Source organism: Sordaria macrospora, chromosome 2, assembly GCF_033870435.1.
Source record: "Sordaria macrospora chromosome 2, complete sequence".
In the NCBI taxonomy this organism is placed as follows: domain Eukaryota; kingdom Fungi; phylum Ascomycota; class Sordariomycetes; order Sordariales; family Sordariaceae; genus Sordaria; species Sordaria macrospora.
The window spans coordinates 621,779-634,182 of NC_089372.1; the positions used below are offsets into that span (position 1 = coordinate 621,779).

Sequence of the window (12,404 nt, forward strand, 5' to 3'; positions counted from 1 at the left end):
CATCACTGTCCGAGCAACGGACAAGGGTTGTATTGAATGACGTGCCCCGGGTAGCCTGGACATATTGCGAACCGTTAACATCGTTGACGACGACAACAACAACAACAACAACAACAACAACAACAACAACAACAACATTGAGGTCACGGTGAACATTCTGACCTTTCGAAGAGCCAGACTATATCTCTGTTTATAGGTTGAGCTTACAATCTGTCACAAAGTTTTCGTTTTGAACCTTGTCCATGTCTTGCCAGTTTGCCAACCCTGCCGCCACGTCTTAATTGCAGGGAACCACTTGCCGTCTGCTTCTATCCGAACTGTTGACAGCTTCCACATCGCATCTTTAACTGAACCCCTCCTTCGTTCAACTTCCAAGTTGCCACTACTATCTTATTTCCAGCAACATTCGACCATATCGCACACCCAGAGCCAGTCTTTTCCACTGCATTAAATACCTAATATTTATCAGCAATCACGTCTCTTTCACCAACCAAACCAACAATCACCAAAATGGGCCAAACCGATCTCGAGGTTCTGATCGACATGGGCTTCGAGCGCCCCCGCGCCGAACTCGCCGTCAAGAAGTCTGGTGGCTGTCAGTTCTTCCCAGATACCTACCCGGTGACGCGGATATGATATTAACAATGAGCAGTGCAAGGAGCCCTCAACTGGCTTGAGGAGAACCAGGACAAGTCCTTGGAGGAGCTGCAGGCCGGCGCTGCCTCTACCGCGAAAGCCGACGACGATGAAGAGGATGACGGCTCCGGAAACATTCCCGAGGGCGCCAAATCCCTTGTTTGCAACGATTGCGGCAAGAGGTTCAGGAACGGAGACCTTGCCGCCTTCCACGCTTCCAAGACGTCAGTTTCTTGCCCGGTCCTGTCCCTGCCCGTTCATAGCACCCAGCTAACTCTACCACAGTCAGCACACAGACTTCTCCGAATCTACCGAAGAGATTGCCCCTCTAACGGAGGAAGAGAAGAAGCAAAGGTTGGAGGAGCTCCGCCAGAAGCTCGCGGAGAAGAGGGAGAAAATGGCTCTCGTTGACAAGGAGGAGCAGAAGCGCAATGAGGTGCCGTCACCGCAAACCGTCCCCAGCTCTCATTACAATCTTGCTAACAGAATCTATAGCAAATCAAGCGCAAGGCTACCAAGGAGACACAAGACCTGAAGGAGGAGCTCGCCCGTAAGGAACAGATCAAAGAAGCCGCCAAGAAGCGCCAGGAGAAGCTCGACGACCTCGAGGCCAAGAAACGCATCAAGGCCAAGATCGAAGCCGACAAGGCCGAGAGGAAGCGCAAGGAGGAGGAGGCGAAGGCGCTTCGTGAGGGTAGGGCTCCGGCCGCACCTACAGCTGCCCCTGTTGCCGCTGCTCCGGCTGCCGCGAGGCCGGCTGCCTCTCACAACGAGGCTCGTCTGAGGTTGCAGACTGCCAAGGGAAATGTTATGAAGACATTGGCTGCGGATGCCACGCTGTTTGAGCTTGCCCAGCAGTTGGAGACGGAGAACGGACTCCCGGTTGCAAGCTTCTCGACGACCTTCCCCAGGAAGACGTGGCAAGCTGGAGTGGACTTTGGTCAGACGCTGAAGGAGGCTGGGTTGGTTCCCAGTGCGGTGCTCATCGTCACTTAGGGGGGATGGATAGACACAATCATAGACACAATCAGTGAACTTGTGGCTGCACGCTAAGCTGGTGGTCGAGCGGATGGTATTGGTATGAACTCAAGCGAAGTTTAAACGGCAGATTTGATGAAAAGACGGATATGTCCAGAAGCGTTGATGGTTCCAGATTATGTTTGACAAATAATGAAGAGGAATTAAAGAGCAAATCAACCATCTTCTTTTGGATTTGTAGATTAACTTGTGATTTCTACAAATGTCGTACGTAGGTACCTTTACGGCCGCCATTAAACCCACGCTACGCTGGACCCACCACCTCCGAATTACCTACCCCATACTAGGTTCCTCCGCGGCAGTTCAACTACCTAGCAACCAAAGTAAACAAAAAGCCAATCCCTTGGACCTCTCGTAAGAAAGTAACATTCGGCTCGGATATAGTCCGTTAGTTCTAGTCAGTCGTCCTCTTTCGCACCGCACTTTCTTGACCCGAACGTATCCGTCTCCAATTCCAGTTGTACATTTCCAAGAGTCAGTCAGACCACAACCGGAAACCCATTACTATTGCACCATGGCCTCCCGATCTCGCACCCTCCAGCTAGGAGGACAAGCTCTCCACAGCAGCTTAAACAGCAGCCACTTTAGCCGACCATTCTCCTCCTTCTTCTCCCCCTCCACTCTGACCTTCTTCAACCCTACAACTACCATTACGAACCCCGCACCCCGCATCTCCAACAACTTCTTTACTCAGCAAAGAATCAGAACAATGGCTACCACCGCTACCACCGGAAAGAAGATTGAGTGGCTCGTTGTCGTGCCGGACTTTGAGGGCGTTGGTGAGAAGAGGTTGGAGGTTCGCCCGTAGGTGCACCCTCTACTTTCAGATTATGCAGCTCTTGATGAGCTCCAAGAACCCCATCCATGGGAGAATGACACCGAGCTAACAATGGGATGTATAGTGACCACTTCGCCGGTCTCGGCAAGAATGTCGATAATGGGTGCTTCCAGATGGGTGGTAGGTTTCTTTTATTTCAATGACTCTTCAGTTATGCCGACTTCAATCACCACTTCATCTCACTTCAAGAGTTTACCACATCTCAACCCATCCCCTCACATGGTTCCTCATGCTCTATTTATCCCCTTGGACCACAGACTCCTCAGAGTACCATGGACAGTCACAGCAACTTCACACCACCTAGCCTTTCTTACCTATCTTCCCCCACATACATTCATCTCCATTCCTTTCTCCCTCTCTCACGAACATCTATCCCCCACAAACCCCCTCCTGAACTACACTGAAAACAAAAGCAAAACGCTAACATACCTCCCCCCCAAAGGCGCCGTACTCTCCGAGCCCCCCACCTCCGACGACCCCAAGACCTTCAAGTTTGCCGGCTCCACCATCGTCTTGCTCGCCGAGAGCCGCGAGGAGGTGATCGAGATTCTTAAGGGGGACGTTTATGCCCAGAAGGGAGTTTGGGATGTTGAGAAGGTACGTAACCCCCTCCCCTTCGCCTTCGCTTTACCCTTTCCTCTATATCGGATGTCAGAGAGGCCATGGAAATGCATGGATGCAAGACTGGGTGCGAATGGAGAGTTGACATACGTATCGGAAATAGGCTCAGATGTGGCCCTTCAAGTGCGCCTTCCGCTTCCCTGTTCCTGGTCAGACGTTCCAGCAGAAGCAGTAGATACTACGAGGCTGAGGTTAAGTAGAGATTGTCAGTCACAGAAGATTCATAGATCAACTGTTCTTGGTATCGATTTTCCGTGTTCGAGTGACTACTCTAAGTGTCCGAACTATCGACGCATATGCGAAGAGCTGGCTATAGAAGCCTCCAAAACTCAATATATTTTTCCCAGTCATAACCAAGTCTAACGCCTTTGTGTATGTATACCCAAACCAAAATCTGATCATACTCCCCAGTCCCTGCTTCCATTTCCATTTCCATTTCCGTTTCCATTTCCGTTTCCATTTCCGTTTCCATTTCCGTTTCCATTTCCGTTTCTGTTTCCAATTCCAATTCCCACAATAGTCATCTGTTCCATACATATCCCATTACATCAAATCCCATAACATCCAAAACATTACATCAAATCATTACACATGTATCATCAAATGACCCCCCTGTTTCTTCGCAATTCCCATATTTCCATCTTTCAGTCTCCTTCACCTACTTTCACTCACATCATATCCCCACTACCCCCGGAGATTAAAATGCTCAAAATCAGCCTCCGACCCGAACCATAATCCACAAACGAGCTGTCCCCTGACATTTGTTGGGTGGCGCTGCGGTTGGAAGTGGATGTGGCCGTTGTCGTTGTCGTTGTCGTTGTGGTCGTTGTCGTTGTCTCCACCTGCCTCTCCATGAGAGGACGAAGAACTCGAGGAAGTGGAACTCGAAAAAGCATTGGAATTTCCGGAGGTAAGAAGAACGCCGCCATCGTCGTCATCCGAAGAGGAATCGGAGCTTTCGTAGCTAAGAGGAACGCCGCCGCCGTCGTCGTCCGAGGAGGAGAGACCCGAGGAGCTCAATAAGGGAGAAGGAGGGGCGCTGTCGTTGTCTTCCGCCAAGATGTCCTTAATCGAATCAGGGATTTCCTGCAGCGTCTCCCCAAACTCGCGAAAGGTCTCTGGCACGCTGCTGCTTGAACTAGGACTGGTAGTAGAACTAGCAGTAGCAGCCGTGGTCGTGGGCGGGGTGGTTGTGGCCGGGGTGGTGGTGGTTGTGGTTGTAGCAGTCCCGTGGGAGGAGGAGGAAGAATACGAGGATGCGAAGACCGGAGTATTGGTTTCGCCGGTCTTCCTGCTGGAGGGAGATACTATGTCAAGAATCTCCTGCAGCGTCTCCCCGTACACGCGAACGAGCTATGGCACGCTGCTACTAGAACTAGCAGCCATGGCCGGGGCCGGGGCCGGGACCGGGGTGGTTGGGGGTTGTGGTTGTGGCGGTCCGGTGCGAAGAGGAAGAAAAAGGTGAGTAAACCACGGGAGTTTGGGTATTACGGCTGGAGAAAGACATCTTGAGGGTTGGCTGGCTGACTAGTCGAGATTGTAATGATTGATTGGTTGGTTGGTCCGTCGAATTTGTGAGAGGTGTCGGAAGGATCCGTTGGGATGGCAATGAATTAGTACGTGTTGGACGAATGCCGTGGGTTTGTTTTCTGGATGTCTCGGAGGAGAGGTCGTAGGTACGCGGGTGGACCTTTGGTGTGTAGACTACCTAGGTATGGTAGTCTATCTCGTGGGAGTATAGGTCGGGAGAGTGTATGTTGTGATTGAGGGTATAGACGGCGAGAGTGTAGATCTTGGGTGTATAGACTATAGGATGTATAGACTGCAGATGTATAGACCGTATAGATCGTGAGCGTATGTCGTGGAGATGTAGACGGTGAGGGTGTATATATTGGGTGTTCAGACTACGGATGTATAGACCCTATAGATCGTGCGAGTATAGATCATGAGCATGTACCCCGTGGGTGTGGATGTCGTGGGAGTATGTCGTGAGTGTGTGTCCGTATGAGTGTCAACGGTATAAGTGTAGGCAGTATGATCTTAGGCCGTGAGTCTGTAGAGTCGTGGGATGGTCGACCGGGTGTGTAGAGTTAAGTAGTCACACGGATGGTGAAGAACGATGGTTTCGAAGACAGATGTTGATTCTCAAGAGAGAGATGATGATGAAGTTGATGGACAGGTATAAGTATCTAAAAGATCCTCAGATGATGAAGAGCAGTTGATGATAGACCAACTTATAGAGTACGCAATGATGATGGGGGCAAGATTGAGCTTGTGATGAATAGTAAGGAAAAGGGAAAAGAACGAATTGATGGAAAGGAGAAGGGAGACGATATTAAGTATAGAGAAGATTTCCAGTTCGAAGAATAAAAAAATATCATGGGTACGGGGAAGCCCGAAAAAATATCACGCCTACATGTCCGCAATCAGGACTCCAAGTTCTTTCTACCTATAAATATGCTATCGAACGATCCTATACTACACTCGCCACGACTTCCAATTCCGATAGCAGCATGGCGAGGTTGCAGATAATAACCACATATAATACCCCCCGTCACCACACTTAGCCATGTCCTTCCAAGCCTGGTCGACGAAAAAAAGCAGATGAGCGTGGTAAGTCCGCATGGTTTCGAGATCGGACACGCAACATCATTAAGATGGTTGCTGGTGTCGGAACTCTGAACCTGCAGTATGTCCCATCCGGACGCGAGGCAGTTCGTGACTGCCAAAAAACGCACAATAACATCGGACAGGCAATTTCCGAGGGCACATATGTGACTCTTCCCGTGTGCCGATATGCAAGGCATTGTCCTGTATTGTCGGCGACGGACCTCGGGGCGGAGCTCGGGCAGCTAAGTTTAAGCAGAAAGCGAGACAGTCAAGACACAAATCAAGGCATGCTTCATTAGACTGGCAACTTGGTACATTACTCTCGACATTGTTTTTTTCTGTGCTTCTACAGCTTTTTCTAAGGTAGATGCAAAGACAAGCCCATATCTTCGGACTTGTAGTGGTCAGCCATGATGGTGGCAAGATGATCTCGCGTTTGGGGACCACTGGGAAATTGTTAGTGTTCTGCTTTGCAGTGGTCGAAATATTCGGTTCATGGACTTACAGGTTTGTTAGGTAGACGTCGACATATTGCGCTGGCAGGTACTCAGCCACGATGTTCTCTACCTCGAGGGCATTCACGGCCTCGCCGTCAGCATATTCGACAAACTCAGATGAGTCTCCCTGCTCGAACTCGGCCACGTCATCCGACGGGTCTGCGGGGGTGAACTTGTAGACACCGCTTAGAACGATAACGGGCTTGGAGTACTCCCGCGCCGCCCTTGCGGCAATGCTGCACCCGCTCTCCGTGGAAACACCTCCGTTCGCATATACGGCCTTAGCGCCGATGACCACCTTGTTCACCCGAGGCATGTAAGCCATCAGGCCGTTGCTAGCCAGGCTGATGGTGTTGACCCCGAGACCGTTGAGCTTCTTACGCAGGGCAGCGTGGGGCGCCTCGCCGGGTTTTTGACGCTCGCCGCTAGCGAGGAAGACGGTAAACCTCCGCTTTGCTGCCGCCTTGATGAGGAATCGCTCGACTGTTGGGGAAGGGAGGTAGGCGAGAACGTAGTCGCCGGGGTGAATCTGGATGTCGGCAAAGCCCGCAATCTGGTCGTCCGCCTGGCTAATCTCGTCCATGATCTCTTCGATGCCATCGATAACTTCGGACCGTAGGGCATGCATGTTGGCAGATGCACCCTGTGACATGGGGGTGGATGTGCCGGTGGCTGGTGATGAAACGGTCTCTGTGACGCAAAGAAGGTTGAACATGGACTTGGACATGGGGAGTCCGGTGCCGGCGCGGATGGGCGTAGGGCCTGGCCTCGAGGACATGGTGGGCGTTGCGGGAAGCTGGGAGAGGTCGGATACTGAGTCGCCCATCTCGTCGGCGTTTCTCTCCTCGGTAGCCTCATCACGAATGAGACCCATCACTCGGCGGACGACATTGCCAATGACTAGCTCGGTAGGGGCGGCTTGGGCGAGTCTGAGGCCAGTGTTGGAGACCTTTGCGAGCAGCTGGTCGACGCTCTGCCACTTAGACTTGGCGACGACTTGGAGCAGCATATGAGCGGTGGCATTGGCGATATCATCACCCTTGACTTGGCGACGTTTTAGGAGGCTGCCCAATCATGTTAGAAGCTGATATGTACATGCAAGGCATAATATAAAAATGAGCATAAGCGTACTAAATGAGGGACTCAATGGAAGCCTCCAAGGGTTGGGAGTTGAGAGACTTGAGGAGCTTGCCCAACGTAGGGGCATAGCTCATTTGCGACGGCGCCATGGTGAGCTTCTGTGTGTGTCTCTGTATGTTACTGAGATATGGACTCGAATATTGTGGATGTGTGATGTTGAAGTTAAGAATGCGCTTGTTCCCTGCTCGAGGCTGTGGACTTTACGAATGATACTGGGCGGATATCTATGAAATCGATATGGGCGGGGAATGACAAGGCTGTTGGTTGCAAAAACGTCTCCAACAATAGCTTCCAGAACGGGACCAAATTCACTTGGGATTGTGGACTTTTTGCTGGCACTGAATTGTCAATGTGAGTCAATGGATTGAGTGCGCTTTGAGGTATCACAGGCTCTAAGAAATTTAGTGGGACTTGCAGCTTTGCGGCAGGCTAGACACAGCGGCTCCACTCATGTTCCAAGGCTGCTAATCCCTGTCGGTCAAAACTGGAGAACCCCACCGGGCAAAAGGTGGACGCCAAGCAATCTAATGTCCAGACATTTCTTATCGCAAGCTTATCGCAGGCCCGAAATCGTTATCGCACCAAAACCCAGACACTAACCTGCCTTATCGGCTGTCGGCGGAACGGCTTTACAATTGGCCTACAAATTTTTGGTTGCGCCGCTCTGCTCTGATTGACTGGGTCAGTCTGATGGACCCAGTAAAATCTGCGTTGAAGAATCCGTTCGCGATCAACCCCATCACGATACCAATTACCTTGACGCCCCAACCCAGTAACTTTTTTTCTTTTACTGCAGTCGGTGATTGTTTGTGACAATACTCCCCAATTCTTAATTCCTGTTTGATACCCCCACCAACCAACAACCATACCCAACCAAACCACCAACAACACACACACATATATAATCCAATCCGACAAGATGGGTTCCACCGATAAGATCAAGGAGAAGAAGGACAAGTCCGAGAAGAAGGACAAGAAGGAGAAGAAGGCTCTGACCGAGGACGCCGGCGTCAAGAAGGAGAAGAAGTCGGACAAGAAGGAGAAGAAGGAGAAGACCGAGAAGCTCGCCAAGGCCGTCGAAGCCCACCTCGAGAAGGAGGGTTCCGTCGACCCTGAGGATGTTGTCAAGACCGCCGAGGAGCTCGTTCCCTTTGCCCTTCCCCTCGCCGACGACAAGACCCACAAGAAGATTTACAAGCTCATCAAGAAGGGTATGTCTGCCAATTCCTCTTCAATTCAGCCATTGAAGCGCAAATACCATCCCAGTTCCACGAGACAGATCACTAACAGGATTGTTCAACAGGCGCCAAGCTCAAGTCCATCCACCGTGGCGTAAAAGAGTGCGAGAAGGCCATCAAGAAGTGCCCCCTCCGGACCGCTGCCTCCCCTCCCGCCGACGCTCCCGGCCTCGTCATCATTGCCGGCGACATCTCGCCCATGGACGTGATCATGCACTTCCCCATCCTGTGCGAGGAGCACGGCGTCCCCTACCTGTACATCCGCTCGCGCGCCGACCTTGGTGTCGCCGCCTGCACCAAGCGCGCCACCTCGGTGGTCATGCTCAAGCCCGAGGGCAAGAAGTCTTCCGGCAAGGAGTCTGCCAAGGGTGATGCCGATGACAAGAAGGTCGACCCCGCCGAGTACCTCGAGGCCTACAAGGAGCTCGTCAAGACGGCGCAAAAACAGTGGAACGTCCAGGTCGAGCCTTGGGTCAAGGGTACCCACCAGCTCCAGATCGAGGCGCGCGTCAACAAGGCCTAAATTGGCGGTGTTGATGCAAAAGCAAAGAAAAAAAATGAAAGACTGCAGCGACACGATGGCGACGACGGGTCGGGGCATGAGAACATGGTACCACTACTGGTGTCAGTGTGATTGTGCAGTCTGCTTGTCTAGCCAGAGTTGTTCGTGTGCGTATGTGCTTTTTGCTCAGACAACCGGGCCGTCTTTTGTTGCAGAGAGAGAGAGAGAGAGAGAGAAAGAACATGCGACCGATCAGATCCCCTTGAAGATTTGGAAGCCGGCCGGCAGGAGGTGCGAAGAACTGTTCTGTTCTCCGTGGACTCGTACCTTGGTTTGGGGACTGGAGGATGAAGAAGCAAGTTGGCACTCTAATCACACCTCTGTCACTCTTGTCTTCCCTCGATACCATTGTCTGTCTCCGTTTCGAACTCCCACCACTCTCATCAGGCAAACGACGGTCGGATACCGATCATCATCTCTTCCGCATTGATCACATCCGGTCAGCTCAGCTCTCACGGGCTGGTTGACTTGGTTGGTTCTTGGGCTTTTATCTAAGCTATAGATAGAGAGCATTCATATGATGGGTCTCGTCTTTTTTACCAGGTTGACACATTTTCTTGGTCTATCCTGGCATTCGAAAGGTTATGGATTTTTGGCGCTGGTTAGTACTTGCTGTCATTAAAAGAATTGGAAGGCGTTCTGTGGGGTAAACACACTTTGTATTTTTTGTACGGTATATATGATGAGAAAAGGAATACCAAGATCATCTGTCTCAATCTCGTTATCCTCTTCTCCAACAAAGAGTGTTCGCGTTTTGCTGTGACATCGTTCCTTTTCTCCCATCATGGAGGGCAAAGCTGTTTGTCAACTGGCGACGCCTACAGTACGCAGTCAAAGTCATTCACGAGCACAGCAAAGTGGTCATCAATTACCAACATCACAACCGCGGACAGAAAAAGTGAGCTATCACCAGCGTCTTCCATTCATCTCAGGGATGCTGATATGCTAATAGCTTGATACTACAAGTACAGAGGGTACTAAAGAATAAAATAAGGAAAAGCCCAGGAACGAACGCTCACACTCCAAATTGTAGGTGCGATACTTCAAGTTCCCATTATCATTAACTTCATTAAACCATCCCAAAGAGTTTCTTTACTAGTAGAGAAGAAACCCTTTACTCGGCACGCCAGCTCGTGCGGCCGAGGTTAGGGGAGCCGGAGGTAGCGGAGGAGCTAGAGAATATATCCAATGTTAGCCCATCATGTCTAGGAGAGAGTAGATCGACCAGAAGATCTAGTAAATAGGGAGTTTACAATAGGGTTACCCACTACTCAAAAGGGTTGGTGCGCGTTCCCCACCAGGTAAGGAAGACAGAAAGGCCGACGGTCTCGAAGAGCTTGGCGAGGACGTTGATGCCGACGGTCTCGAAGGCACGCTTCTCGACGAACATCTCAGAGATGAAGCCGGGAGCCGAGGTGGCGGCGAAGATGAGCGCGCCGAGGTAGGCGGCGCCGCGGTAGCTGAGGGTGCCGGTGGCGTTGATGAGGGCGCCGATGCCGTAGGACTGGAGAGCGGAGCCGGCGAGGGAAGAGCCCCAGGCCATGACGGCCGAGGTGGCCTCGCGCGACTTGGCGAACTCCTCCTTGCTGTTGGAGATTCTGGCGCGCTGGTAGGCCTGGCCGAAGAGAGGGGTCATGATGGCCAGCTCGGTGGTGTGGTTGAAGATGGTGCCGAGGGCGATGGCCGAGGGCTTGACGGGGGGGAGATCTGGAGGGAGGGAGTTAGTATCATGGTTGGTTATGATTGTTGATGCTCAATGTTTGTGCGTTGCGTTGCGGTGCGGTGGTTCATTCTTTGGTTCGTCCCAATTTGTTCGTGCTGTGCTGTGTTGGGTGTTGTTGTTTGACGTGCATCCCGTGGCCCGCCCCGCTCGTGCCCCCTACGTCATAGGCTGCCGCGTGCCATTTCTCATAGCAACCGCAAACCAAAACGCGATGCTTTTGAAGCACAGTTGGTGTCGAGGATAACGAGAATCGAGGGCAAACTCGAGATGCTAGTCAATTTGTCGAGATATTTCGATCGTGTTGTTGCCGTTTTGAGATGGAGGCCGAAGAATGAACCACCTAGGTGCACGCGCAGACGGATGCAATGTGAGATTGACAGGAGGAAAGAAGAGGGTGCTACTAACAGTGAAGAGACATGATGGCGGTTGGTATTGTGTAGTAGGTTATAAAGTGGTAGTAGCTGATGGTTGTTTGGGTATCGTCGAAGTCGTTATTCTCGTTTGGAGAAGTTTGTTGTTTTGTTCAGTTGATTGTATTGGAGAAGCAAAGCAAAAAGCGAGATGGAGGGGGGAGGGAAGTGGTGGTTATAAAGTACGACGGGACGGGAGGATCTGGCTGGGCCTCCACTGCCAGGGCGCGAGATTCTTTGTGCGTCACCACGATCTTCCGTCAACCAAGCAACGCAACCAGGCGAGAGAACCAAAGCAAGCAAGCATCCATGAGCCCAGCCCAGCAGGCCCAGGCCAGTCAACCTGTCAACCAAGCTGAACAGGCAACGAACAACAACAACCGAACAAGAAGCAAGGACGAAACAACCTCCAAATTCACAGTGAGAATCACCGATGGAACATCCCAATGTCTCCTCTTTTTTTACATCTTTTCATCGACATTCCCGAATGTTAATTGGACATACTTCAAACTTTCACCGTAAAATTGCCCTGGTTACAGAAGGAAAACGAACCATAACATCATCGCTCCGTCGGTCGAGCTTTCCCCAGACTTGCATCTTTGATGTACCCTGCAAGATGATGTCACCACCTCTCATGAACGAACCTCGACCATTCAGCGCTTTCCCCAATGCGGAATGGTAGGTGCCCCGCCTTTCATCGTAACCTCAACATCCCCATCATCCGCGGGCACCGTCCTGGCCATCCGATTCAACCACGATCTTCTGTCAGTCAGTTCTTGTTGTTAGTTTGATGAGGGGCAGAAGGGGTTAGCTTGAATTGAATTGCAAGTCAAGCCAGAAAGTCACGGTACCCAAATGGTGAAACAGAGGAGTACCGTAAAAGCAATTGCATGATTACAGATGGGAATTCCTCCTATGCCGAGTTATCTTCCCCCGTTGAATCCGTTGAGCCGTTACTGCCCCTCTCTCTGTCTGTTGACTTACACGGTGCTTCCATTAGTCCCTCTAATTCTAATTCCTGTCTATACAGGTTTCGGATTTCATTCCCAAACCATCCAAAGCTGAACACTCTCCACCATGGAATTGTACGT

At 51.3% G+C, this 12,404-nt stretch overlaps 6 protein-coding genes across 6 annotated transcripts; 3 read left to right on the plus strand and 3 right to left on the minus strand.

Annotated features, from left to right (window-relative positions):
- Positions 1-93: 93 nt before the first annotated feature.
- On the plus strand, positions 94-1,836 carry SMAC4_05524 (uncharacterized protein). The gene is made up of 4 exons (XM_003349192.2): positions 94-595; positions 653-860; positions 922-1,072; positions 1,132-1,836. Exons 1-4 carry the CDS (start codon positions 511-513, stop codon positions 1,630-1,632), a joined length of 945 nt encoding a protein of 314 aa, XP_003349240.1. The 5' UTR covers positions 94-510; the 3' UTR covers positions 1,633-1,836.
- Positions 1,837-2,154: 318 nt separating this feature from the next.
- Positions 2,155-3,547, plus strand: SMAC4_05525 (uncharacterized protein). Its single transcript, XM_066090304.1, has 4 exons — positions 2,155-2,478; positions 2,577-2,632; positions 2,955-3,109; positions 3,237-3,547. The coding sequence occupies exons 1-4, from the start codon at positions 2,189-2,191 to the stop codon at positions 3,306-3,308; spliced, it is 573 nt and encodes a 190-aa protein (XP_065945985.1). The 5' UTR covers positions 2,155-2,188; the 3' UTR covers positions 3,309-3,547.
- A 270-nt stretch (positions 3,548-3,817) lies between these two features.
- SMAC4_05526 (uncharacterized protein) lies at positions 3,818-4,640 on the minus strand (the record flags this gene model as incomplete). Its single annotated transcript, XM_003349194.2, has 2 exons — positions 3,818-4,427; positions 4,510-4,640. 2 exons carry the CDS (start codon positions 4,638-4,640, stop codon positions 3,818-3,820), a joined length of 741 nt encoding a protein of 246 aa, XP_003349242.2.
- A 181-nt stretch (positions 4,641-4,821) lies between these two features.
- Positions 4,822-7,730, minus strand: SMAC4_05527 (uncharacterized protein). The gene is made up of 3 exons (XM_003349195.2): positions 7,372-7,730; positions 6,249-7,304; positions 4,822-6,189 (listed from the first exon to the last, which is right to left on the minus strand). The coding sequence occupies exons 1-3, from the start codon at positions 7,467-7,469 to the stop codon at positions 6,102-6,104; spliced, it is 1,242 nt and encodes a 413-aa protein (XP_003349243.1). The 5' UTR covers positions 7,470-7,730; the 3' UTR covers positions 4,822-6,101.
- Positions 7,731-8,109: 379 nt separating this feature from the next.
- Positions 8,110-9,892, plus strand: SMAC4_05528 (ribosome biogenesis protein Nhp2). The gene is made up of 2 exons (XM_003349196.2): positions 8,110-8,591; positions 8,684-9,892. Exons 1-2 carry the CDS (start codon positions 8,300-8,302, stop codon positions 9,139-9,141), a joined length of 750 nt encoding a protein of 249 aa, XP_003349244.1. The 5' UTR covers positions 8,110-8,299; the 3' UTR covers positions 9,142-9,892.
- Positions 9,893-10,079: 187 nt separating this feature from the next.
- On the minus strand, positions 10,080-11,431 carry SMAC4_05529 (uncharacterized protein). Its single transcript, XM_066090305.1, has 3 exons — positions 11,309-11,431; positions 10,434-10,887; positions 10,080-10,352 (listed from the first exon to the last, which is right to left on the minus strand). The coding sequence occupies exons 1-2, from the start codon at positions 11,319-11,321 to the stop codon at positions 10,448-10,450; spliced, it is 453 nt and encodes a 150-aa protein (XP_065945986.1). The 5' UTR covers positions 11,322-11,431; the 3' UTR covers positions 10,080-10,352; positions 10,434-10,447.
- Between the last annotated feature and the right edge of the window lie 973 nt (positions 11,432-12,404).

Bases quoted from the DNA above. Each gene is read 5' to 3' on its own strand.
- SMAC4_05528 (XM_003349196.2), top strand. From the start codon at position 8,300: ATGGGTTCCACCGATAAGATCAAGGAGAAGAAGGACAAGTCCGAGAAG. The intron at 8,592-8,683 runs GTATGTCTGCCA...ATTGTTCAACAG, and splicing joins TTACAAGCTCATCAAGAAGG to GCGCCAAGCTCAAGTCCATC.
- SMAC4_05527 (XM_003349195.2), bottom strand. From the start codon at position 7,469: ATGGCGCCGTCGCAAATGAGCTATGCCCCTACGTTGGGCAAGCTCCTC. The intron at 7,305-7,371 runs GTACGCTTATGC...ATGATTGGGCAG, and splicing joins TCCATTGAGTCCCTCATTTA to CCTCCTAAAACGTCGCCAAG. The intron at 6,190-6,248 runs GTAAGTCCATGA...ACAATTTCCCAG, and splicing joins GACGTCTACCTAACAAACCT to TGGTCCCCAAACGCGAGATC.
- SMAC4_05525 (XM_066090304.1), top strand. From the start codon at position 2,189: ATGGCCTCCCGATCTCGCACCCTCCAGCTAGGAGGACAAGCTCTCCAC. The intron at 2,479-2,576 runs GTAGGTGCACCC...TGGGATGTATAG, and splicing joins AAGAGGTTGGAGGTTCGCCC to TGACCACTTCGCCGGTCTCG. The intron at 3,110-3,236 runs GTACGTAACCCC...TATCGGAAATAG, and splicing joins GAGTTTGGGATGTTGAGAAG to GCTCAGATGTGGCCCTTCAA.
- SMAC4_05524 (XM_003349192.2), top strand. From the start codon at position 511: ATGGGCCAAACCGATCTCGAGGTTCTGATCGACATGGGCTTCGAGCGC. The intron at 596-652 runs GTCAGTTCTTCC...AACAATGAGCAG, and splicing joins CGTCAAGAAGTCTGGTGGCT to TGCAAGGAGCCCTCAACTGG. The intron at 861-921 runs GTCAGTTTCTTG...ACTCTACCACAG, and splicing joins GCCTTCCACGCTTCCAAGAC to TCAGCACACAGACTTCTCCG.